Below are 26,783 nucleotides of genomic sequence, written 5' to 3'. Positions count from 1 at the left end.
GTTGAGTGAGGAGTTCTCCGTGTTCTGGCCAACTTTCAACCTGAACCACTTCCACCAAAATTTGCTCAATTTCCTCATTGCTTTAGCTGGATGGTTCATAACCTGTTGCAGAATTTCAGCTTCATCACCCATCCATAGCATCACTGACTCCAGAGTAACAAAACTGTGGTGGAAGTGGCAACTCTGGGACTATAAGCACTTGGGAATATTTTAATTCAAATCTGAAATAAATACAATCACTTGGAAATAAGGCTTTGGTTTAAAAACACATGTATTGCTTAACAACTCAAAAATTAAAACAAAAACAATTGTTAATGCCCTCTGCGATCACACCAGTAAAGGAGTAAAACAGAAATCACAAAAGCAAACAGAAAAAAGACAAAGCTGCTCTTTTCAGCAGCAAGTTTGTTCGTTGTACAGAAATTCAACTGGGAAAGCAAAGAGGTGAATGTAATGACTGGGAGATGAGGGGCAAAGGAACATAAACAAATAGTACATGCCAATGCTTAGCACTGAGCAGCTACAAGGCGTAAGGCACCATTTGTACTCAGGGTTATTTTCCATTGCCGCTGTATAAACCCCACAAGTGGGTGGGAAGGACTTGGCTGGTCCAGAATGACGCTCACAAAGTCTGATGCAGAAAGTTATTAAATCAACAGATAAAATAATAGAAAGTATATCACTAAGGGGAAGATTGAGGGGGCTGCTTTGAGGGTGAAGATTAACTGATATAAACAGGACTGGATCAGCAATCCCTTTTACAAGAGATTCAGGAATGGATGCATTGTAACTTCAGGCAAATGGCAATGGACAACCTTCCTAGACAGACACCAGAGTGTAAAGAGAGGGCACGTCAGCAAAGATGAGTCTGTGTGTGTCTCTACACACGGATTCACCGTTAATTAGACCAGAGATGTCATTAATGAAATTGGCTTGCAGGCCAATAACAGTTGAATGATGATTGTGTGGGGTACCCTGTGCCTAAAGCACACACCACTGTTAGAACATTGGAGGTTTCTGACAACGAAGGACACAATGTTGCTGATGTTCTCAAAGTCTCACTCTGCCCCACTGGGTGAAGGATCTGGCTATTGGACAATGGTGCCACTTTGAGATACTGACTGGAGATACAACGTGATGGGCCTTGTGTGGGGACACTCAGATGCAGTTGAATACACAGCCACCCATTCCTAGTGCTGACGAGCAGTCCTTCCTTGGCCGTCTCCCCAGGCAAAATGCTTCTGTCATTGGGTCTGCAGTCTCACTGTAGCTCCTCTCATTTCCTCTTGCGGTTGTGAGTTTTCAGTTCCTCCAGCTCCTTCTCCATCAGGTGTGATTCTGCCGTTGTTTCAGAGAGCTGGAAGAAAAATTTATCACCCAGAGCTCTCCAAGCATTCTACCATCTTGAAAACGAACTACCCCGTCAATCTCCAATTCTAGTGAGCCTTGTTTCCGCCGCAGTCCCCTCATTCCATGAAAACGAACTACCCCGTCAATCCCCAATTCTAGTGAGCCTTGTTTCAGCTGCAGTCCCCTCATTCCATGAAAACGAACTACCCCGTCAATCCCCAATTCTAGTGAGCCTTGTTTCAGCTGCAGTCCCCTCATTCCATGAAAACAAACTACCCCGTCAATCCCCAATTCTAGTGAGCCTTGTTTCAGCTGCAGTCCCCTCATTCCATGAAAACGAACTACCCCGTCAATCCCCAATTCTAGTGAGCCTTGTTTCAGCTGCAGTCCCCTCATTCCACGTAGCGTGAATGGACTCAGGGTTCCTGTTCCCACATTCTGGACCACATCTCCCTCCCTGACCCCATCCTCATTCCATATCACCACACCCGACCCACAGCACCTTAATGAGGAGAGATTGCTGATAAGCCAAAACACTGAGGGACCTTAATGTTCCTGTGCGAATATCCAGCAGGCAGGTGCAATGAGACCTTAACACATAGGAGCAGAATTACTGCATTCAGCCCATTGAGTCCGCTCTGCCATTCCATCTCTATGGATTTACTACCCCTTCTCAAACTCATTCTCCTGCCTTCTCTCATTAACCTTTGATATCTCGACTAATCAAAAAGCCTATCAACCTCCAATTTAAACATACCCAATGATTTGGTCTCCACAGCTATCTGTGGCAATGAGTCCCAGAGATTCACCACCTTCTGGCTCAAGAAATTCCTCCTCATCTCGGCTCTAAATGGACGTCCCTCTATTCTGAGGCTGTGCCCTCTAATCCTAGACTCTCCCATTAGAGGAAACATCTTTAATCCATTCTATCTACGCCCTTCAATATTTGATGGGTTTCAATGAGATTCTCCCCCTCATTCTTCTAAACCCCAGCGAGTGCAGGCCCAGAGCCATTAAATGCTCCTCATACGTTAGTCCTTTCATTCCTGGAATCATTCTCGTCAACCTCCTCTGGAGCTTCTCCAGCGCCAGCACATCCTTTCTCAGATCACAATACTCCAAGTGCGGTCTGACCAATGCCTCAGCATTATATAAGGCTTTTGCTGTAAGAGAGCTGGGTTTAGATACAGGGTGATCTTGCACAATTATACTAGATATTGGTGACATTACACCTGCAGTATGATGCAGTTTTAATCTTATTTAAAAGATATACTTGCATTGGAGACAGCCCTAAAGAGACTGACTGGGCTAATTCCTGAGATAAGAGGATTGTCCTGAAGAAATTAGACCTGAAGGCTTTGGAGTTTAGAAGAATGAGGGGGTATCTTGTTGAAGTACAAGAGATCAGAAGCAGGCTTTAATGGATAGATCTCAAGACTCTCCACCAATGGGAGAATCTTGAACAAGTGGACATGGTTACAAGATCATTTAAAACTGGGATTTACAGGAACTTTTTGCAGATGGTGGCAAATCTCTTAACTCTCTATCCTGGAAGGTTATGAAGTCTTGATCACTGGGGGTGTTACAGGCTGATGTCAATGAAAGATCTTGGGATCAAGGGCTACAGGAATCAGTCAAGAAAAGGCACAGTGAATGACGGGGCAGGCTTGAGGGGCTTACTCCTCAAGTCCAACTCACCCTCACAAATCCCCTTCATACTCCCCACCTCCCCTCGCACACCCTTGCCCTTCCCTGTACTCTCACCTTGCCCCACCACAACCCCACATTCTTAGCCTTCCCCCCTCCCCAGCCCTACACTCTCAGCTTGCCCCATGCCAACCCCACACTCTTCCCCTTCCCCCAACAGACCCAGACTCGCAGGTACTCGCCATGTCCAGCAGAATGTCAATCTTCAGCCGCAGAAGGTTGTTCTCCTCCTCCAGCTGCTGGTTACGCTTCCGCAGGCGCTGAACCTCCTTGTGTGGCCCACCGTCACGCACAGACTCTGAAGCACAGCAAGACCACAGGATAGAGAAAGGTTCACTGTTGGATACGATAACGATGTGGACAGGATCAAAGAGGAACTTGGAAGCTTGCTGAGGGCATTACAATTGCTGGCGCGAGAAGGCAGTCTGAGTTCACAAGAAGACAGGCAGAGCAATGACATGGGGAAGTTAATCCTGAAAAATGTGAGGTGATGCAGTTTGATGGATTCAGAAGGCCAGGAAGTACACAATGAAGAACAAGATCCCCTGAGATTAAGAAGAACACAGGGACTTTGGTATACACATCCAAGGATCCTTGAATTCAACAACACAAGGTGGTTAAGACTAAATATTGGGTACTTGTCTCTATTTTCCAGGGATATTGGAGCAGGGAGTTCAACCTTACGCAAGATAGATTAGGCCAGAACTGGAGTAAGGTGCATTGTTCTGGTCGTCACACTATAGGAAAGTTGAGAGTGCAGAGGAGATGCTGCCCGAGGAAGCGCTGGAGGCAAGTATTCTCACAACATTTAGAAACTATTTAGCACCAAAACCCTATGCCATTGAAAGCTAAATGCAAATAGAATTAGTATAGATTGGTTGCTGTAGACTGGTAGAAGCACCAAGGGCTCGTTCTATGCTGCAAAGCACTACTATTTTGAGAAATTCAATGTCAAAGTCCTGGCTAATGGAACTGGAGGACAGATAGGTCAGGGAGATTTAAAGGCAGTGGGAGAAAAGCAGAAATAAGAGAGTCAAAAACAAGAGAAAATCTGCAGATGCCGGAAATCTGAGAAACACACACAAAATGCTGGAGGAACTCAGCAGGCTGGGCAGCATCTTTGGGAAAAAAGTACCGCCACCGTTTCAGGCCAAGATCCTTCGGCAGAACTGGAGAAAGGAAAGGTGAGGAGTAACATTAAAATGTGGGGGATAGAAGAGTGAAACACAAGGTGATAGATGAAACCAGAAGGGGGAGGAATGACATAAAGAGCTGGGAAGTTGATTGGTGAGAGAAATACGGGGCTGGAGAAGGGGGTGGTCTGATTGGTGAGGATAGAAGGCCATGGAAGAAAGAAAAGGGGGGAGGAGACCCAAACAGGGAATGGGCAGGAAAGAGGGGAGAGGTCTGCACTCTGACTCAACCACTTTCAAATTGACACCGCTCCCTCCCAAAGTTCCAACCCAACCTTTGCAGTCTTCTCACTCCTTCAAAGGAGAGATGCTGAGATCGAGGGGCAGGTAGGCTGAGGGAGAAAGACAATGTGAAGTCATTGGTAAACTTCACGCAGCTGCATGATTGAGAATCATGGTGATGACAGGTAAGTGAATCGTCCCATTCCAAAGAGAACACCAGAGACACCATTAATGAAAGGATATATGTATGAAGGAATTGGTAGAAAGAGGTCAGCAGAACATTATGGGCCAAAGGGCCCACACTATGCTGCGCTATTCTATGTTATATGAATAGGGCAGAAAGATGAGGAAAAGAGTTTTCTAAAGGGTGGTGGAAATCTGTGCCTTAAGAGGAATGGACTTTCACCAAATTGGAACCCCCCCCCGCCGTAACATTTATTTGGAGGTCTCTTAAGAACCATGCCCTGCTGGACTATGAAGCTGGTGCAGGAGGGTGGCAATGAGTTTAGTATGTCTCTCCTTCAACCGACACCCATAGTAACACCAAATGAATGGCTTCCTTGCACAATGTAATTTAACGCCGAAAGAGGAGAGGGAAAAGTTTGGGTGTGACATCACTCCAAGTTATTGGTTGAGAGGGAGGTGAGGGTAAGGGGAATCCTGACTTTTTTGTGTTGGGGGGGGGGAAGAAGGGCTGAGGGGTGGGATAGCTACAAGAACTGCCGCCTTGCAGTTCCCGATCTCGAGTGCTGCCTGGTGTTGCGTGGTGTTTTTGCACTTCCCCTGTGGCTTCCCCCCCAGATGCTAGCTCTTCTTCCCAGATACCAAAAATGTACAGACTGGCATGTTACAGCACTGTTCCTCTGGTGCAGGTGAGCAGTGAAATCTGGGGAAGGCTGATTGCAACATCAGGACAATAAAATGGGATTTGGTTAGAGAAAGGGGCAGGGTTGAGGGATGCAGATGAGAGTCTGGAGGGGAGAGGGATGAGGAGCTCAGGGTTAAGGGTAGGTATGAGAGATGGATGTGAGAGGCTGCAGAAGTGACGGACGTGGAGCTTAAGGTTAGAGAGAGGGTGACTTGGTGGGGTGGGGCACAAGGCTGCATCTAAGTTTAAATAAGTCATAGCTTCCCTACTTCGCATTGTTTTCAGTGATCTCTTCTGTATCTGGCTAAGTGGGTCTCCCCAGTCTGGATCAAATTTTATTTATTTATTGAGATACAGCATGGAGTAAACACCTACGGCCCTTCAAGTCATGCGGCCTGATTTAAACTAGCTTAATCACGGAACAGTTTACAATGACCAATTAACCTACTGACCGGTACGTCTTTGGACTGTGGGAGGAAACCAGAGCACTCAGAGGAAACCCACGTGGTCACGGGGAGAACGTACAAACTCCTTACAGGCAGTGGCGGCAATTGGTCCTGGGTCGCTGGTACTGTAAACCACAAACCACTGTGCTACCCTGTTCAATTAACAGTGAACAATCCTATTCTCAGTGGTAATTATAAAGGTCCAGTTAGCATTTTTAAACCCTCATCATTAGGCTTAATTTTGACCCTTTGGTTGTGTAAAATGGGGACTCTCAGTGGGCTAAGGTGCCAGTTTACATGCTTTGTAACTATAATGGAAACAGAATGGATACAGTGAGCACACAGCTGAGGAAAATCCCTGATCGAGGGAAACAAACTAATAAAAAAAATTAAAACTGAATGAAGATTCTCATGTTCATTGGCAAGAGCATTGCTGCAATTGTATTCTGTTAATGTTTAAGAACTAGCTGAACAAACCTGATATCCACTGCCCGTTGTCAAACTTCAGGCTCTGTCCTCCAATATTCATCACAGGAGCACCGTGATCTAGTCCCAGTTCAACCTCCCGGGTCACGCGGTCCAGCTGTAAAACACAACAGTCACCAGACACTCAGAAGGGCAACACAAGTGACAATTCCTCATACAGGAGACCTATCAGCCAGCTCCCTCACCCCACATTGTCCCCAAAGGGCATCGCTTCAGCCTACGGCTCAGACAGACAGATTGCAAGTTCAACCATCAGGTCTTCCAATTATCGATCATAACATCTGGAGATAGAAATAACTCTCTCTAAACAAAGTTATAGATCTACAATGTTAAATGTTTCTCTGAATGACAGTTTTTTAGTAGGATTTCTCAGGAAATGAACGAGCAGAACCCCCAAATTGCAGCGTACCGTATGTAAACTGGAAAGAGAAGCTGACTTTCTGGGCGGTGTTTTCTTTGGGCTAAAGACATTGCCGAACAGAGGCATGGCTCCGCTTCAGACCCGGTTATCTGTCGGTGGGTAAATAAAATAATCAGCCAAGGCAGATCAAAACGCAGCCACACCGGCTAGACGGCAACAGGAAGACGACAGACTTTCTGCCTCCCCCATCCCAGCAGGCAAAGGTCTAACAGAGAGGATCAAAATTAACTAAAAGCGAAGAGTACATTTTGGAAAGAATGAGACTAAAGAGAGATGCAAAATACAACATATCATATACAGCAGTCAGTCAGCTTCACGCAGATGAATTAAATGCTAATAGAGTGATCAAATGAACTTCCTATTCCCCAAACTTCCAAGGATTTCAGAATTGTTCCTATGAATTAGAAAGCATCAAATATAATCCGACAACTTTAAAGAGAAGAACTACACATCAGTAATAGTGAAGATGCTGAAGTTTATGATTAAGGAAATGATTAATGGACACTTAAAAATAATAAGATTGAGCACGGTCGATGTGCATTTACAAAAGTGCAATCACGTGCTACAGCTCTATAAAAGTTCTTGAGGTTGTATCCATGCAGAAGTAGTGGATATGGTGATTTGTAATTTCAGAAAGACTTCAATAAAGTTTAACGGGAGGCAATTTAAACAAAATGGAAGTAACATGCTGAGGTGAATTGAAAGTTGTTAAACTGAGAGAATCCAGAGAGCAGGAATAGACAGATCATTTTTGGGTTTGGAATCTTTGAAACCAGCATAGCTCCAATATCGACATTAATGATGTGGATGAGGGGAGCGATCAATTTGTGCCTGTAAATGATATTTATATGGTGTAAGTGTGGGCTGACAGGAGGATGCAGAGAGGCTTCCAGGGAATATGGGCAAGCTAAATGAATGGGCAGGGGTATGGCAGAGAATTAGAATATGAGATAATTACCTTGGTAGAAATAGAATGGTAGTTTTTATTAAATGGTGAAAATTGAAAGATATTGGTGTTCAGGGGGACCTTCTAAAGTTATTGGATAAGTACCGCAAACAAGTCTGAAGACTTGAAGACAAAGAGACTGCGGATCCTGGATTCTGGAACAACAAGATGCTGGAAGAACTCAGTCAGTCAGGCAGAATCTGTGGAAGGGAATGGGCGGTCAGTGTTTTGGGTTGAGTCCCTTCCTTTGAACTGAAAGATAGAAGGGAGACATTATATTTAAAAAAAATCAATGGAAGAGGTGGACCAAAAGCTGTAGTAACCAGTCAATATTTTGGGCTGAGAGCATTCATCAGGATTGGAAAAAAAAGATAAGTCAGACTCCGACATGTCAGTCCATGGCCTCCTCTTCTGCTGCAATGAGGCCACACTCAGGTTGGAGAAACAACATCTTATATTCTGTCTGGATAGCCTCCAACCTGATGGCATGAACATTGATGTTTCAAACTTCCAGTAATTGCCTCCCCACTTCACCATTCCCCATTCCTGTCTCCCTCTCTCACCTTCTCTCCTTCCCTTCCTTAACACCTCCCTCTGATGCTCCTCCCTCTTCCCTTTCTTCCATAGTCTTCTACCCTCTCCTATCAGATTCCTCCTTCTCCAGCCTCTCATCTCCTTCACCAACTTCCCAGCTCTTGACTTCACCTACCACCTTGTATCTCTTCCTACCCTCCCACAACCTTCTTAGTCTGGCTTCTCATCTTTTTTTTTCCAGTCCTGCTGTAGGGTCTAGGCCTGGAACATCAACTGCTTACTCTTTTCTGGGAGAGAGGGAGAGAGTGTTTTTGTGTTGCTTGGATTTCCAGCATCTACAGATTTCCTCACGTTTGAAGCTACAGGTGGATCCAGGTGAGGAGACGTGATGGAGGTGGGGAAGAGTGAAGACAGCGATGGAGGCTGGGAGGTGATAGGTAGAAGCAACAGAAGGCTGCAGATGATGATGAAATCTCGTAGGAGTGAAGGTGAAGCATGGTGTCGCAAGGGAAATGTGAGGGTGGGCAGGGTGGGGGGGGCACCTGGCAACAGTGGGGGGAGGGGTGGAGAACCAGTGGAAAGAATATGGGGGGCATATGGAGTAACTCTAAGAATTAAGATCAGGAGAGGAGAGGAAAGGGACAGAGGGAGAGCAGCTTACCTGAAATTGGAGACTTCAATGTTGCACATTACTCAGGCCGAATCTAAGGCGTTGTCCCTCTAGTCTGCTTCAGAAGCCTGACTGTACATTAGCATTAACTGCAAGACGATCTGGGCAGGAAAAAAAAAACACCTTACTGAAATTTTATGGTGCACCTGGAAAAATGGGAGTCCCTGGCCCACAATCACTACACGCGGAGCTTCAGCGTTCGAGATGGTATTGAAAACCTCAGGCCTGTGCACCAGACACATACAGTGCAAACAGCCAAAGGAGCAGATCACCTCCCATATGACCATTCCATAAGCATAATCCATAAGCACTTCCTGCCGCGTTGGTCGGTTGAGTCTACTGATCCCACAGTGCCCAGCTATAGCAACGGTTTACTCCCACATACATCATATTTTATTTGGGTTCCTGTAATGAATTCCCACTTCTTGTGTCATTCTCAGTAATAACTGCATAATCCACCAGACTCGATTTAGCTGCCATCCTCACATTTTGGATTGTAGTTTCAATTACTAACCCCATACTATTGATATAAATAGAGCACAGTGGTCCCAGAACAATCCCCATTTATCACCCCTCCGATGTTGTCCTCTGCCCCCTTTAAAACCCATTGGTTTCAGGCTCGGACCAGTTTGCTATCCATTCTATTTGTTTCCAACTCCCACAAATTTTGGCTTAAGCTTGCCGATGAAAATCCCAATATATTAGCGTGATTCTATCCCGTCCTTTCTTCTGCCCGCTTGATCGAGGTTGACCTTTCTGTCAGGAATTTCTGTTTACTAATAGCCCCTGCCACCTCACTCCCCTGTCCACCATGTCCCTCAACTCACGTCCCCTCCATCCCAATTCACTCCACCTCTCCTCACAACTCATGTCACCCTCCCCCTCCCCACACCACCTTCTCCCCTCCCCACAACTCACATCACTCTCCCCCTCCCCTCAACTCACATCATTCTTCCCTCTCCCCTCCCCACAACTCACATCACTCTCCCCCTCCCCTCAACTCACATCACTCTTCCCTCTCCCCCTCCCCTCAACTCACATCACTCTTCCCTCTCCCCTCCCCACAACTCACATCACTCTTCCCTCTCCCTCTCCCCTCAACTCACATCACTCTTCCCCCTCCCCTCAACTCACATCACTCTTCCCTCTCCCCTCCGCACAACTCACAACACTCTCCCCCTCCCCTCAACTCGCATCACTCTTCCCTCTCCCCTCCCCACAACTCACTCTCCCCTCAACTCACATCCCCCTACATATCTACCCCCACCTCACTCCCGTTGCACCTTTCCCCAACTCACTCCATCCTCCACCTCACTACCTCTGCCCCTACCTCTCAATCCCCTACACGCCACCACTTTTTCCCTTTCCTTCCCACTTCACCTCCCACACTCCGACGGCTCCGAGGATACCAGCATCCGTACTCCGCACGGGCTCGAAGATGGATTAGGCCGCAGGCGCCCCCTTCCGCTGCCGCGTCACACGGACGCGCCGGGTCACCGTGGCAACCGTCAACAGCGGGGCACGTGACTGGCAGAGCAGGCGAGAGAGTGAGAGAAGGGAGCGGGCAGGGAGGGAGGGAGTGACGGGGATAGTGAGTGATGGGAGGGGAATACTGAGCTGGAAAGTAGATATGGATGAGGAAGAGTATATGGGGAGCGGGAAATGAGGACGGAGAAGAGGAGAGTGGAGGAGGATGGCAGGAAGGTGTAAGTGGGAGAGGAAAGGGAGGAGGGTGGAGAGAGGGATGGGCGAGGAGTAGAGGGGAATGTAGGTGGGGCGGAAAGGGAGGGGAGAGGGTTGCTTGGAAGGAGGAGAGGAAGAATGGGGGAAGGAGGCAAGATAGACACAGGTAGAGTGCGGATCTAAGTGTGTTAATGATGGACACGGAATAAGGAGGATAAGGGAGGGGGTGGAGTGGCAAACACATTCCCATCTCGCTCCTCAAATCCCAGCCCTAAAACCTTGCCCCACTCCCTCAGGGTTCACGTAGTCCAACACACACACATATTCCACTGAAAGAGATTTGCTGGGTCTCACCAAGTATTTGTTCCCCTCTTAGGGAGCAGAGGCACGATGGTGGAGATCAACTGTCGCCTCACTCATCTGGAAATCTTCGAGGAAGATTTGAACGTACCTCTGGATGTGGCTGCCCAGCAGAAGCAGACTCTGCAGCGGAATCTGGAGAGGGCGCCTGCACGTATCCTTCTATCGATTATGGATAGGGGAGGGCTTTTGGAGGGGAAAGGGGCTGTGCAGAACAAGGGGCAAGTCGCTCACTGCCTTTTCAGGGTGTGTTTGTCACAGTTTGGCAGGGCTCTGAGCAAGCAGTTCTGTGCTGAACATCTTTCTTTGACTATGAGGAGTCTGTGTTACATAAATTAGAACAGAAAATGCTGGAAACAATCAGAAGGATCAGAAGCTTTTAATACACTCCATGGCAACTTTAAAGATACCACTTGTATCTAACAAAGTGGCCACTGAGGGTACGTACGTGGTCTTCTGCTGCTGTAAGGTCTGATGGGTGTTCAGAGATCCGAGTTACTGTCGCTTTCCTGTCAGCATGAAACAGTCTGATTTTTCTCCTCTCACCTCTCTCAATAACAAAGTTTTCACCCAGAGAACTGCAACTCACTGGATTGCTTTATTTTTGTTTTTCACACCATCCTCTGTAAACTCTAGAGACTGCTGTATATGAAAATCCCAATGAAAATATATGAAGATCAGCAGTTTCTGGGATTTTAGACATTGAGATACAACGCAGAAGACACCATTCCAGCCCTTCGAGCTGCACCACTCAGCAATACCCCAATTTAATCCTGGCCTAATTCTGGGACAATTTACAACGACCAATCAACCTGTATGTCTTTGGACTGTGGGCGCAAACCGGAGCACTAGGAGGAAACCCTCATGGTCACAGGGAAAATATACAAACTCCTAGCAGGCAATGGCAGGAATTGAACCTGGGTCGCCTGTGCCATAAAGCATTGTGCTAACCCTTCACTCAAGCCACCCCATCTGGCGCCAACAATCATTCCACGTTCAAAGTCACTCTGATCTAATTTCTTCTCCGTTCTCATGTTTGGTCTGAACGAGAACTGAACCACTTGACCGTGCCTGCATGCTTTTATTCATTGAGTTGTTGCTTGATCGACTGATTAGATATTTGCATTTATCAGCAGATGTACCTAATAGAGTGGCCATTAACTGTAATTCAGGTTTCAGGCTGTTTGTCCAGACATGGTGATCGGTAAGCCCCTTGGCCGCTGCAAGTTGCTCCCAGTGGGCGTACTAGGTAGGATGATCCATGGGAGGTTGACGGGCATGAGGAAGGTTACAGTGAAATTACCAAAGGGACTCACAAACAAGTGCTGCTGGAAATCCGAGCAACACACAGAAAATGCTGGAGGAACTCGGCAGGCCAGGCAGCATCTACAGAAAAGAGTCCAGTCAACGTTTCAGGACCAAAACCCGAGAAGAAAAGGCTGAGAAGTGGATTTAAAAGGTGGGGGGAGGGGGAGAGAGAAAAACACAAGGTGATAGGTGAAACCTGAAGGGGGAGAGGATGAAGTAAAGGGCTGGGAAGTAAATTGGTAAAGGGTAAAGGGACTGATGGTATTGCTCTCAGAATTAGTGTAGACTTGATGGGCCAAACAACTTCCAATGCATTAAGAAAATATACTGGGTCATCATCATCGTCATGTACCATGTGATATGACATCATCATTTTGTGCAGTGTCGTACGGCATCATCACTTTGTGTGGTGTGTGACATCATTTTGTGAGGTGTCATCTGACATCATCATATGTGCAGTGTCGTATGACGTGGGCGATCATGGTCTCGTGACCACGATTGTTCTTGGCAAATTTTTCTACAGAAGCGGGTTTGCCATTGTTGTCTCCTGGGCAGTGTCTTCACAAGACAAGACAAAGACCCCAACCATTATCTTCAGAGATTGTCAGCCTCAGCGTCATTGTCACATAACCAGAACTTGTAATATGCACTGGCTGCTCATACAACCATCAACCAACTGCTCCCACAGCTTCACGTGACCCTGATCTTGGGGGGGCTAAGCAGGTGCTACACCTTGCCCAGGAGTGGCCTGCAGGCTAGTGGAGGGAAGGAGCGCCTCACACACACCTCCTTTGGTAGAGATGTATCTCCATCCTGCAACCCATCATGGGGTATAAGTACGATAAAATAAGACCTGTTTTTGACAGTGAGGATAATCAGGAGCTACAGGCCAGTACCAACAGTGATCAGTTGTAAAACAGGCAGAGTAATGGCAGATGGTGTTAAATCTTGACAAATGCAAGTAGAGGCACTTTGGTTGGACTGAATAAGATTAGAAAGTTAGGAGCCCTTGAGAGTATTGAGGAAGAGAGGGACCTTGGTGTACATCTGCAGATCATAAGACCATTAAATATAGGAGCAGAAATAGGCCATTTGACCAATTGAGTCTGCTCTGCCACTTCATCATGGCTGGTCCAATTTCCTTTCAGCCCCAATCTCCTCCCTTCTCCCCGTAAAGCTTCATGCCCCCCCCCCCCCCGACCAATCAAGAATCTGTCAAACTCCGCTTTAAATATACCTAATGACTTGACCACCACAGTCCCCTGTGGCAATTCCACAGATTCACCACTCTCTGGTTAAAGAAATTTCCCCTTGTGCCCATTCAAAATGGACATCCCTCTATTCTGAGGCAGTGTCCCCTGGTCTTATACTCCCCCACCAAAGGTAAAAGACCTCTGAAATGGCAGAATGAGTAGACAAGGTGTGAAAAGGAACATGGAATTCTTGCCTCCAGAAGCTGGGGCACAAAGTACAAGAATAGGGAGTTACAATAGTTATACAAAACATAAGTTAGGCTACAGCTAGGTACTCTATGCAGTTCTGATTGCCACTTTATCAGAAGGATGTGATTGCACTGGACAATGTAAGATAAGATAAAACTTTATTTATCCTGAAGGAAGTTACTGTTGCAAGGTTCCTCAGTTAGAAATATATACTTTAAAATACAAAATGTAAACATTGAGGTATGAAAAAAATACAAAATGTGCATTAAAAAGTTATAGTGCAAAATACCAATGTGCAATGAAGCCATATACTTAAGGAGGAGGAGTTGTAGAGTCTTACAGTCACAGGGAGAAAGGATCTCAAGGTGCTTGTCTTTCATCCAGTACGTCATGGAGGGGGTGAGAAGGATTGTCCATAATGCTTTACCATAAAGTTTTGCCTGAGGAGAGGGTTTCAGAAGTAAGTGGAGACTGGAAAGGCTGGGTTTGTGTCCGTGAAGAGGAGGTCGTTTGGTTGTTGAGTACATGATAAATGTATGCAAAATTTTGAAAAGTGTAGATAAGGTTGTAATTAAGAAACTTTCAAGTAGTCTAAAACTCAAGGGCATAGTTTTTGAGGTATGGGTTATTAGAGGAGAATCATTTGAAAGGAGAATGGTTGTAATGTGGAATGTTTTGCCTGAAAGAGGTGTGGAGGGGGAGACTGCTACAACATTTAAGTAGCTAAGCAAGCATTTGATTTGTCAAAGCCTAGAAGGTAACTGGCTGGCAAATTATGATCACTATGGACATGGTATGCCAAAGGGCCTGTACCTGTGCTGTACGACTTTAAGTTCTGGTTCAGCTCTGAACAGGTACAGGCACAGCAACCCGACTACTTCGAGCTGCTATATTACAGCTCCGTTGACCCCTGTTCAATCCTGACCTCCGATGCTCTCTGTACAGAGTTTACACCTCTCTGCGTACTCTGGTCTCCACCCACATCCCAAAGAACTGTATCTTAGTAGGCTGGAGACACAAGAGACTGCAGTTACTAGAATGTGGAGCAACAGGGAAAAAGCCAGAGGAACTCGGCGAATCATGCAGCATCTGTGGAGAAATGGACAGTCAATAGTTCAGGTCTGGACCCTTCACCTGGACTGGCAGAGTAGAGTGTAGACAGCCAGTATAACGTGATGACGTGTTCGGCAGGCAGAGAGAGACTTGCCAGACTGACACTGAAAAATTTGCATCAAACCTCGCCAAATTCTTTGACTTAACTCATTCAGCTTTTGTGATTGGCTCCATTAACCAGGTGAATGAGAAGCTGCAGCATTTGAGCGGAACGTTCCTGGCACATCCTGCTGCTCTGGTGAGTCAGACGCTCCTGGCCCGGTGACCTCCTCGGGTGGGGAGGGGTGCCCGTGGCAGTTTGGAGGGGATCAGTTTAGGTGGAGGTGGTGTGGGGGTACGGAGTAAGTGGGAATCGGGTGTAGGAGGTGTGGGGTAATGGGAAGAGTGGGTGGAGGAGTGAGGACAGGGTGGTGTGGTGCCAGTTTGGGGGCTGTGGGTGGCACTTTTGGTCTCTGCTGTAATTGACAGGATGTGTCAATCACAACGACACACACAAAACGCTGGAGGAACTCAGCAGGCCAGGCAGCGTCTATAGAAAAGTGTAAACAGGCAACATTTCAGGCTGAGACCCTTCATAGGGACCGTGTAGAAAGAGGGCAGAGTGAGAAGGTGGGGGGAGGGGAGGAAGAAGTACAAGGTGGTAGGTGATAGGTAGTAGAAAGCTGGGAAATTGATTGTTGAAAGAGATAAAAGGCTGGAGAAGGGGGATCTGATAGAAGATAGAAGACCATGGAAGAAGAGGAAGAAGGAGGAGCACCAGAGGGAGATGATGGGCAGAGAAGGAGATAAAGTGAGAGAGGGAGACAGGAATGGGGAATGGTGAATGAGTGGGGGAGTGCAATTTCCTGAAGTTAGATAAATCGATGTTCATGCCATCAGATTGGAGCCTATCCGGATGGAATCTAAGGTGTTGCTCCCGTGTGGTGAACTACATAACCCTGTCTGGACACGCCCCCCCCCTCCCACTGACCGTGGCTCCTCCCACAGACCCCGGTATAAAGGCGATTGGGGCCTGAGTCTCCAGGATGTAGCGTGGTGGTCAATTGCTGCTTGTTCTTTCTTCCAGTCAATAAAAGCCAATATCTCGCCTCACGTCTCAGAGAGTTATTGATGGTGCATCATCCTCCAACCTGAGTGTGGCTTCATTGCAACAGTAGAGGAGGACATAGACTCACATATCAGAATGGGAATGGGAAGTAAAGTTAAATGGGTGGCTACCAGGAGATCCTGCTTTCTCTGGCAGACGGAGCGTAGGTACTCGTCAAAGTGGTCTCCCAATCTAAGTTTAATCTTGTGTTAAGTCAATCGTAAGTGACTATGTGATGAGGTACTAACTATGGTATTACTGTCTTGTCTGAGTCTGCCAGTTGGGAGCATTGGTGTCCCCTTTGACCCAGAGCTGAGCTCTCATCATTGTGTTCTGTCCATTACCAATACTCTCTAGTTAGGCTGAAGCTGCAACAACCACCTTCGGCTGCAACTTTTTACTTCCAGTGACTTTTGCTTGTTCCAATGGACACTGTCTCGAAGTCAAAAGATTCAAAGTTCATTTATGATCGAAGTATGATCAAACTCTCAAGATTCGTCTTCCCACAGTTGACCTCGCTGTAAATTTGTTCAATCCAAACTAGCTAGCTGTATCCAAACTCACACAAAGTTCTCCTGACTTCTCTCATAAGAGCTTGAGGAATAGAAACAGGAGATGGCTGCTCCACCATTCACTATGAGCGTGGATGCTCCTCATTGGCTCTTTCCAGCACTCACCCCATAATGCTGGACCTTTCTAATATTTAAAGATCTTCTGATCATTTTCTTAAATAATTCTGGTGGGGAGCCACTATGGCCCACTTAGGATATAATTCTCAAAGACACACTCATAAGTTATGTGCTGTGTTGTATGATGTAGGTGATCATAGTCTTTCCATGACTGTCCTTGTTCATGGCAATTTTTTCTGCAGAAATAGTTTGCCATTGCCACCTTCTGGGCTGCATCTTTACATGACGGGTGACCCCAGCCATGATCAATTCTCTTCAGTTTGTCTGCCTGGCGTCAGTGGTTGCATAATCAGGTCTTGTGATCTGCACCGGCTGCTCGTACGGCCATCACTACCTGCTCATGTGACCCTGATCGGAGGGCTACACAGATGTTCCACCTTGTCCAAGGGCGACCTGTAGGCTCGTGGAGGGAAGGAGTGCCTTACACCTCCTTTGGTAGAGATGTATCTCCATCCTGCCACCCCAAAAAAACACTATCCTTGGGATAAAAAGTTCCTGCTAATGTTTGTTGTGCATAGCCAGCTTCTGATTTTGACAAAGGGGTCCCTAGATCAACACCCTCAAGCCCCTAAAGAATATTGTATGTTTCAGTAAGATCATCTGTAATTCTATATTCAAGAGACTATACAGTATGCCCATTCTGTTTATTCTCTCCTCAAGGGACAAGCCCCCATTCCAGAAATCAATCTGATAAACTTTCGTTGCGTTTGCTCTCTAGCACCATATAGCCTTCCTTGTGTAGAGAAACTAATTTGGTGCACAATATTCCAGGTGCATTTTCCCCAGAGACCTGCACAATGCTCTATTCAAAGCCTTTTGCAGTAAAGGTTAACATACAGTTTGATTTCCTAATTATAGTATCACAGAACGATTAGAGGACAGAAGTCCACTGGGCTGATGATGTTTGCACTGGATCACAAACAGCACATCTCCAGCCCAGTCCTTTCTCGATAGCCTTTTAATATTTTTCCCCGATATTTGTCCAATTCCCTCTTGGATGCCACAACAGAACCTGTCTCCACGGCATCTAAAGGCAGTAAATTCCATATTGTAACCATGTGCTGTGAGGGAAAAAAAATGGCTTCGTGTCATTTTATTTCTGATCTTCACTTTACACCCAGGACTCAAAACGTGACACCTTATCAAAAACATTTTGGGAAGCCCACATACATGCATTGATTATATTACTCTAACCAACTTTAATTATAAAAATAAATTCTAACAAAGTGGTTAAAGACAATTATTCCTTAAATTTGAATCTTTGAATTTTTGAATTTGTGCTGGCTTTCTCTGATTAATCAGTTTTCCTCCTAGTGACTATTAACCCAGTCCATTAATTGCTTGCTTTAACCATATATTTGTGTGCAAGGATACCCAGGTCCATCTGAATATCAACACTTTTCAAATTATCACCATTTCTAAAACACTCCACATTTCTGGTTCTTTTTCAACCAAAATCGATGATTTTACACAATAATCCATCTGTTCTAGCCCCTTCACTTAACCTGCATCTCCATCCTTTGCCCAATCCACTCTGCCACCGGCTTCTTATCATCAGTAAGCTTGGATATATCCGACGTGCTCTCCACATGTAAGTGACTGGTATAGATCGTCAGCAGTGCTGCCCCAACTGTGTTGACTCCGAGTCTAGCAACACCTCAGTTTTTAAACCCTCCAACCTTATCTCAGTAAGCAGTCATTCATCTCTGAGAAATCCTCACTGCTTCTACTGTGAATTCATAGACATCAATGATTGCCTTTAGCCCACTAGTACCGCATGTGAAGTAGAGCTACGAAAGTTGAAACTCTGGAATTCTGGTTCTCAACCTCCCTTTTCCCCGTTAAGATGTTCCTCAAAGCATGCTTCTTTGACTCGGCATTTGTTTGCCTGTCGTTAGATCTCCTTGAATGGTATCAAATTTTACTTGATGACCATGTTGTGAAATACCATGAGCCATTTTGTAACATGAAAGCTGTGATATAAAATCAAATTTTAGTTGCTATTTTGTGACTGAATATGTGCCCTCAGAAGCAAGAGTGACTAGCTCAGATATATTCAATATTACTGGCATATTCATGAAATTTGTAGTTTTGCACCAGCAGTACATTGCAAAACATAATAATAAAATAAGCCATAAATTACAGTAAGAAATACATATTAAAACTAAATTAAATAAGTAGTGAGGTAATGTACATGGGTTTATTGTCCATTCAGAAATCCGATGGTGGAGGAGAAGAAACTGTTCTTGAAACATTGAGTGTGTGTCTTCAGGCTTCTGTAGCACCTCCTTAATGTAGCAATAGGAAGAGGGTATATCCTGGGCGATGTGTGGGTCTTTAATTATGAATGCTGCTGTTTTGAGGCATGGACTTTTGAAGATCTTGTCGATGCTGGGGAGGCTAGTGTCCGTGATGGAGTTGGCTGAGTCTACAGTCGAGTCTCCATCTAGGTTAGTCAGATGAAGTGACAATGTGCATGAGCACAGTCAAAACACACAGCAAATAAGCAACTGCCCAGGTTACACTTCTCTGTAACAGTGTGTATCTTTCATCTCTGCAGTTGGTTGAGACACGGGCCAGAGACGGTGCATTTCCACCCAGGATACGGCCAGAAAGTAAGTATGACCAGGAAATGGCAAAGTAATCACTGAGCAAAGGAGCCTTCAATAGATCCTGTGTGCTGGGCGTGATCATAAATCAGTAAATTCAGCCATAAATATTTTAATAGTTCTGGAACTGACAAGTTACCATGTGACTAATGTTTGATCTGGAGATGATATTGTCCTGAAGGTTCTTTGGAAGCTGAGGCAAGGCGCGATTGCTGTGGTTACAGCTGTTTTGAAAACAAAAGTACAGCAGCAGGTAACTAATCCAAACTGTAACCAACTCACTCCCTAACAACAGTAAATCACAGCAGCAGGTAACTCTGACTAGCTGCCACCAAGAACCTGCGTCATGTTCAATCTGGACAGGTAAGGGAATTCTCTGATAAGAACAGCCTGTGACCAACGATGCAACTATAAAGAAGGCATGACAACAGCTATATTTCATTAGGAGTTTAAGAACATTTGGTATCTCGCCAAAGTCACTTGCAAGTTTCTACAGAGTGGAGAGCATTCTAATTGGCTGCATCATTCTGTGGGATGGGAGGTGGGGGCTACCACACAGGATTGAAAGAAGCTGCAGGAAGTTGTGAACTCAGTCAGCTCCATCAGAAGCACTCGCCTCCATAGCATCCAGGACATTTTCAAGGAGCGATGCCTCAAAAAGATAGCATTCATCGTTAAAGATTCCCATCACCCAAGAGGTGCCCCCTTCTCATTACTACCAGGAGGCACAGAAGCCTGAAGGCATCCACTCAATGATTCAGGAATAGCTTCTTCCCCTCTGCCATCAATGAGCCTACCCCACTACTTTTTTGTACTACTTATTCAATTCAACTACTTTATACATATACTGAATGTGCTGTAATTCACAGTTTTATTATAATGTATTGCATTGTCCTGCTGCCATAAAACAACAAATCTCACAACATATACCAGCGATGTTAAACCTGCCTCTGATTCTGATTCTGAGACAAGGACAGTTTTCATTTACACTCCCTTGACATCCTTGGCTCACAAACATCAGACATACAGAGCGACTATACTGAAAATCCACTGAATATTTACAGGGAAGCAGGTGATTATGCAAGCATATAAACAAGCACAAAGAAAAATAACAATTTAGACACTAATTCAACACTAGCCATCAATTGTGTTGATGTGGACCGTGACTGCAGTGTCTGAAGTGCAGGTACTAATTATAGCTGCTGTGTAATTAATACTAGTTATTATACCACTGGCACTACTAAGTTACATGTCAGCGCAGGTTATGGTGACTAGGTCACTCTCATTGCTCCAGTTATCTTTGTCTCAGTAAAGTTGGCGTTGCTTTTAAACAAATCCAAAATAGAAATAAGGCAGCAAGCCGGCCTTACGATTCAATACGTGGATTGTATCTTGCTCTTTCTCGTTCTCTGATTCCCTACCTTTGGGTCAAAAATTGATCATCCATGCCCTTAACCTGCAATTCACTGTGAAGGAGCTTCTCTTCAACCCTGAAAGGCTCACCACTTCTGCTGGGACCATGCCTCCTTGTTCCTGACCAACCAGCCAAAAGAAACAGTGTCTCCCCACGTCAAGTCCCTTTGGAATCGTTATCCACGTCCACTTGCCTCCACACCTCTTTGCATTTCTGGACCGGAGGTGAGGTGAGAGTATCTGCTCTTTACACCAAAGATGCATTTGACTGAGTGTGGCATCAAGGTGCCCTGGTGAAACTAAAGTTAATGGGCATCAAGGGGGAAATGTTCCAATGGTGGGAAATGCCCCTTGCACACAGGAAGGCGGTTGTACTTTCAGGAGCCTGGTCATCCCAGCCTGAGGACATCACTACAGGAGTTCCTCAGAACAGTGTCCTTGGCCCCAGTGGTTTTCAGCTGCTTTATAAATAACCCTTTTTGCATTATAAAGTCAGAAAAGGGATTGCACAATTTTCAACTCTATTCAATGCTTTTCATTTTGGCTGCCACAAGCAGAAACTTGTTTGCATTTTCTGACAGTATGCATGCTATGATATTAGCCATAAGGATCCATGAGCAGTAACTGGCTGTGAAGCGTCATGACCAACTCTCCCGAGTCTCTACCCATGAAGATCGAGAGGGGCACAATTTGACAGGGCGTCAGAAAAAGTCATGGCGCATGCAAACACATGGCACACAAGAAAATTCATAGAAGGATGGTCTTCCACAAACAATTATGTTAAGCGACAGGTAGACCTTGATCTTATTTGTGAGCCAATGCAGGCAAATTTCCAGACCACAATGCACAGAGTCTGCTGTGCAACCAATCAGTGATGAGACCCCCTTCCTACATCATAATTGAGTTTCCATAATGATAACCAATCAACTGATTGATAAGTATATAAAGGACAAGCATTCAGAGGACAAACCACAAATAAGCAGCATACTGATGATGTTTCCTTGTATGGTGATGAAATGTTTGCAAATGGATTGCCAAGATTGGAGAACCACTCAACCCAAACACAAGACTAACCAACATGTCAAATAAAAGAATCAATCTAAGGCTGGTGCTAAACAAGTGTGGTCAGTACCCCAATCTACACCTTTTCCCAGTCTACCAATCATCTCATATTCCTTTCTCACCACTTCCCTTCTCTATACTGGCCACCTTGCCTTTCCACTCTCAGTCCTGAAGCAGGGTTTCAACCCGAAACATTGACAGTTCCTCTCCTTGACCTGTGGATTGTTTGTTGCTTCATATTCCAGCATCTGCAGTCCCTGTCTCCAGGATATTGGAGTAGTTCCAGTTCAGGTACAACCCATCCTCTTTAACCGTCTTGCTGTGGATAGGGGTCTGTGCTCCTTCATGTATCTCCACACTTTACCCAACTATTTACTGTGTTCTTCTTGCCCTCAAATGCATTTTTAAAAGCTTATTGTAGACGAAGTGTGGGCATTACTGGCAATACTAACATTTATTGCCCATTCCTAATTTCCTCTGAACTGAGGAGGTATTGAATCTTCCCTTTTCCCCCTTAGTCCTTAGAAATTGCAACATACAAGTTTTGCCTCCACAGATGCTGCTTGACCTGCCAGGTTCCTCCAATGTTCTGTTTTTGTCCTGGATTTCAGCATCAGCAGGTTCTTCGTAAGACTGAGGTAACCGTTACTCTGAGGATTGTGAATCCTTGGAATTCTCTACCTCAGCAGTGTAGAGATGGAGTCCGTAAGTACGTGCAAGGCCTATAGTCATCAGAGTTTAGAGGGATTGCGCATGAGGTTAGTGATCAGTTCAGCCGTAGTGAATCAGGGACTGTATTCTTGTTCATTGCATTGGAGTGGGATGTGAGGCTTTTTCACAGCAGGAACCAATATTGCCCTTTCTATATTTTTTCCCCAGAAACTGTGCAGGATTTTCTTGAGGTTCAAGAAGAGAAAAAGACAAAGAGCAAGGTCGGTATGTTTTCACCAGATTTGCTTACATTTCAAAACATTAGAACAAATCTGACCAAAAATTACAATTTATTTTAAGAAGCGTGGCTACCAGTAATTCCCCTCTAACTAAGTACTTCTGCAAAACATTCCGCTTCCTTACGTTGGCATTCAGGGCAGCAATGAAAGTCCTCCATTTGTGGTGGTGTTCAGGGCTTCCTTCATCATGCAAGTAGCTTCTTGTTGCTGGGTCAACTTAGTCTGTCTTCTGCCCTTTGACTTGTCTGGCATATGTAACCTTACCAAAAGCCAAAGCACAAACCCCTGACTCCAGACAACATAGTTCTCTGGGTCATTGAGGCACAGAAGCCTCTAAATCATGTCTATGGTCAGGCAGAGTGAGAATATCTGTAAGCATCAGGCAGCATTCAGTCACTGAAACAATACTGAGGTAAAACGAGAAAGGTCGAAACAGGATACAGTCAGAATGACTACGGAAAGAGGTGACAGTAGAGCTCAACTCAAACAAAACAAGCAAAGCAATGAGCAGGTAAAATCTCCAACCGCAGGAGATGTGGCAAGTCTCCGTTCCATATCAAAGAGCTCTGCCCAGCAAAACTAGTGAAGAGAACAGGTATTACACAAGCCCAACGAAGAAAGTGCTCACGGGGCCAGGGAAACATAAACTCAGTGTGGAAGGAATGTTCACGACTTCCATCCGGAAAAATGAGAAACAGGTAAAAGTGGAATCTATATTGTTCAGAATCTTTTCTCACCACTGCTGGGTTGACATGCCACCGAGAAGTTCATTGCAAGTTTGGATTTGCTAAAGAATGTTTAGCGACAGGAGAATGTTTTGTCCACAGGCCTGGGGGTACTAAAGGAAGAGTACCTTCTCCAACTGAGGCCAGGAGTGACACCCTACTCTCTGACCACAGCGTAGTGTATACCAGTCCCTTTGACGAACAAAGTCAAAGCTGGACTTGAGAGAATGGAGGCGCTTGGCATCATAACCAGAGTGAATGGACCTACTGACCGTGTGTGGGGATTAATCCTGTTCCCAAGCCAGATGGCATAGTGAGGACCTGTGTTGGAAACATAGAAGCATAGCAAACCTACAGCACAATACAGGCCCTTCGGCCCACAAAGTTGTACCGAACATGTCCCCACCTTAGAAATTACTAGGGTTACCTATACCCCTCTATTTTTCTAAGCTCCGTGTACCTATCCAAAAATCTCTTAAAAGACCCTATCGTATCCGCCTCCACCACATTTGCCGGCAGCCCATTCCACGCACTCACCACTCTCTGCGTAAAAAAACTTACCCCTGACACCTCTGTATCTGCTCCCAAGCACCTTAAATCTGTGCCCTCTTGTGGCAACATATTTAGCCCTGGGGAAAAAGCCTCTGACTATCCACATGATCAATGCTTCTCATCATCTTATACACCTCTATCAGGTCACCTCTCATCCTCTGTCACTCCAGGGAGAAAAGGCCGAGTTCACTCAACCTGTTCTCGTAAGGCATGCTCCCCAGTCCAGGCAACATCCTTGTAAGTCTCCTCTGCACCCTTTCTATGGCTTCCACATCCTTCCTGTAGTGAGGCGACCAGAACTGAGCACAGTTTTCCAAGTGGGGTCTGACCAGGGTCCTATATAGCTGCAACATTACCTCTTGGCTCCGAAATTCAATTCCATGATTGATGAAGGCCAATGCACTGTATGTCTTCTTAAACACAGAGTCAACCTGAGCAGCTGCTTTGAGCGTACTATGGACTCGGACCCCAAGATCCCTCTGATCCTCCACACTGCCAAGAGTCTAACCAGTAATACTATATTCTGCCATCATATTTGACCCACCAAAATGAACCACTTCACACTTATCTGGGTTGAACTCCATCTGCCACTTCTCAGCCCAGTTTTGCATCCCATCAATGCCCTGCTGTAACTTCTGACAGCCCTCCACACTATCCACAACACCCCCAACCTTTGTGTCATCAATTTTGATCTAACAAAATTGAATAATACAGGGAGAAGTTGAGCCCTCTGTTGAGCACACATTGGGTATGCCAGGTGGAGCAAAGTTCTTCACCAAACTAGATGCAAACTCAGGGTTCTGGCAAATCCATTTAGCTCAGAAGTTGACAACCTTTCTCACACTATATTGTTGACTCTATGCCTTCAAAAGACTCCCTTCAGGCATCTCATCAGCCACTGAACTCTTTCAGATGGGGATGAACCAAAGTTTGGAGAGACTGGAAGGAGCAGTTTGCCACATGGATGATCAACTCATCTTCGGAGGCTCAAGTGAGGAACAGGGCCAAAGACTGGTTGCTACCTTAGAGAAACAGAAACAGGCTGGAATCACCCTGAACCAAAAAATAAATATGTAAATTTGCAAAGTTGGAGGTGAACTTCTTCAGTCACCAACTGAACTCAGGGAATGCAACCAGAATCAGACGAAGTGGCTGGAGTTCAGAACGTGGAACTACTTCCTTGGTATGGTAAACCAGCTGGGAAAGTTCATTCCAGATTTGGCAGAGAAAACAAAACCACTGTGAGACCTCCTCTTTCAGAGAAATGTTTGCACTTGGGATACACCACAGCAGAAGTCATCCTCATCAATTAAAGCAGAGCTTATCTCTCCACCAACATTTTCAATCTTTGATCAACCAAAGCAACCAAGGTCTCAGCTGATGCCTCTTCCTTTGGCCTAGAGGGAGTGTCATACAAACTGCAGTGATGGATGGAAACCGATGGCATATGCACCAAGAGCACTGACTCCTACGTTATGCCCAAGTCGAAAAGGAGATGCTGGCTCTCGTATGGACTTGTGAAAATTTCAACTGCTGCTTAATTGGCACTAAATTCCGACTTGAAACAGACCACAAGCCACTTGTCAGCCCCCTCAGTTCGAAACATTTGAAAGACTTACCTTCACGTCTGCAAAGATTCAGAATAAGGCTTATGTGATACTGTTATTACCTTAAACGTGTCCCCAGCAATTCTTTGACAACACCAGACACTCTATCGAGGATGCCATGCAAAAGTGAATGGATGGAAGCTGACCCCGCCCTTGTGGATGATAACAACACCTATGTAGCTCAGGTACATGAAAGCTTTCCTGCATCACAGAGTAAACTGGACAAAATTCACACTGAGTTGAAAAAGGACCAAATCTGCAGCAATACTGTGAGCATGGATGGCCAGCTGTTACAAAAGGAGCTCACAAACTCGGACCTTACTGGCTTGAAAGAGACACACTCACTATTTGTGATGGTTTGCTGCTAAAGGGCTCCGGACTCATCATTCCTGTTTCTATGCACACCAAAATCATCAGTCAAATCCACCAAGGACATCAAGGCATTGAAAAGTCACCTAAGAATAAGACAATCCGTGTAGTGGCCTGGTCTGAGCACACAGCTGGGAGCTATGTGACGCATGCTGAAATCTGCACAAGAATCATGCTGAACCTCTCTGTCCCACAGAATTCCCAGCCCTTCCATGGCAAATTGCAGACATGGACACTTTCCAGCTGAAAACAGACAAATACTTTCTCATTCTTACAGAATGTTGAGGTGTCCAATTTGTCCTCTACATCCTCAGCAACAGTTGTGCAGCACCTGAAAGCTGTATTCACTCACCATGGAATACCAGAGACACTTGTGTCAGACAACGGTCCACGATTCACAAACAAGAAAGTCTGCAGATGCTGGAAATCTGAAAAACACGCACAAAATGCTGGAGGAACTCAGCAGGCCAGGCAGCATCTATGGAACAAAGTACAGTTGACGTTTCGGGCCAAGATCCTTTGGCAGGTCCACAATTCAGCTGCTCAGAATTCAAACACCAGACAAGCAGTCCACAGTACCCACAAGCAAATGGAGAAATGGAAAGAGCACTGTAAACTGTCACAAGTCGGCCACTGAAGTCAAAAGACCCATACAAAGCACTGCTAGCTTATTGCTCCACACCTTTTGCGAATGAGCAGAGCTGTCAATAGGCTGGAGACTGAGAACAAGCCTGCCTATTCTTTCTTCCCTTCTCCAACCTCACTTACCAGACTTCGACAAAGTGAGAAACTTTGAGACAACACAGCATGAGAAAGCAAAGCGCATTCATGATCACAGACACAAAGCAAAATCTTTGTCACAGCCCCAGGAGTGGTAAAGATATTTCGGGTTTCAGACCAACTCACCAAAGGAACAATAGTCCGGCAGTGTACACCATGATCGTTTGTGATCATCACAAAGTGAAATCAGG

The 26,783-nt window shown here is 45.5% G+C and overlaps 2 protein-coding genes across 21 annotated transcripts in view; one reads left to right on the top strand and one right to left on the bottom strand.

The window, feature by feature from the left end:
* Positions 1 to 194: 194 nt before the first annotated feature.
* Positions 195 to 10,366, bottom strand: cby1 (chibby homolog 1 (Drosophila)). 11 transcript variants are annotated; one of them, XM_059953844.1, is made up of 7 exons: positions 10,224 to 10,366; positions 8,835 to 8,944; positions 7,745 to 7,891; positions 6,682 to 6,782; positions 6,264 to 6,369; positions 3,240 to 3,355; positions 195 to 1,357 (listed from the first exon to the last, which is right to left on the bottom strand). In XM_059953844.1, exons 4-7 carry the CDS (start codon positions 6,757 to 6,759, stop codon positions 1,277 to 1,279), a joined length of 381 nt encoding a protein of 126 aa, XP_059809827.1. In that variant the 5' UTR covers positions 6,760 to 6,782; positions 7,745 to 7,891; positions 8,835 to 8,944; positions 10,224 to 10,366; the 3' UTR covers positions 195 to 1,276. The 11 variants fall into 11 exon arrangements, with proteins under 11 accessions (XP_059809827.1, XP_059809832.1, XP_059809830.1 ...); XM_059953849.1 differs by having other exon boundaries at positions 7,745 to 7,839; XM_059953847.1 differs by having other exon boundaries at positions 10,265 to 10,356.
* Positions 10,367 to 10,640: 274 nt separating this feature from the next.
* Positions 10,641 to 26,783, top strand: part of LOC132383080 (protein FAM227A-like) — a 70,488-nt gene continuing 54,345 nt past the window's right edge. For 8 of the 10 annotated variants that reach the window (XR_009508539.1, XR_009508541.1, XR_009508537.1 and 5 more), the window contains exons 1-5: positions 10,643 to 10,692; positions 10,903 to 11,040; positions 14,905 to 14,987; positions 19,086 to 19,140; positions 22,489 to 22,541. Coding sequence is in view for 4 of the 10 variants with exons in the window: in XM_059953840.1 (XP_059809823.1) it covers positions 10,665 to 10,692; positions 10,903 to 11,040; positions 14,905 to 14,987; positions 19,086 to 19,140; positions 22,489 to 22,541 (357 nt within the window). In the remaining 6 variants the exon portion in view is untranslated. Of the gene's footprint in view, positions 10,693 to 10,902; positions 11,041 to 14,904; positions 14,988 to 19,085; positions 19,141 to 22,488; positions 22,542 to 26,783 lie in introns of all 10 variants that reach the window. The other 2 variants (XM_059953839.1, XM_059953841.1) reach the window with 2 other exon arrangements.

This window comes from Hypanus sabinus, chromosome 29 (genome assembly GCF_030144855.1).
Source record: "Hypanus sabinus isolate sHypSab1 chromosome 29, sHypSab1.hap1, whole genome shotgun sequence".
Taxonomy (NCBI): domain Eukaryota; kingdom Metazoa; phylum Chordata; class Chondrichthyes; order Myliobatiformes; family Dasyatidae; genus Hypanus; species Hypanus sabinus.
Note: the sequence above shows the minus strand (reverse complement) of the source record. Positions and strands in the feature narration are given on the sequence as shown.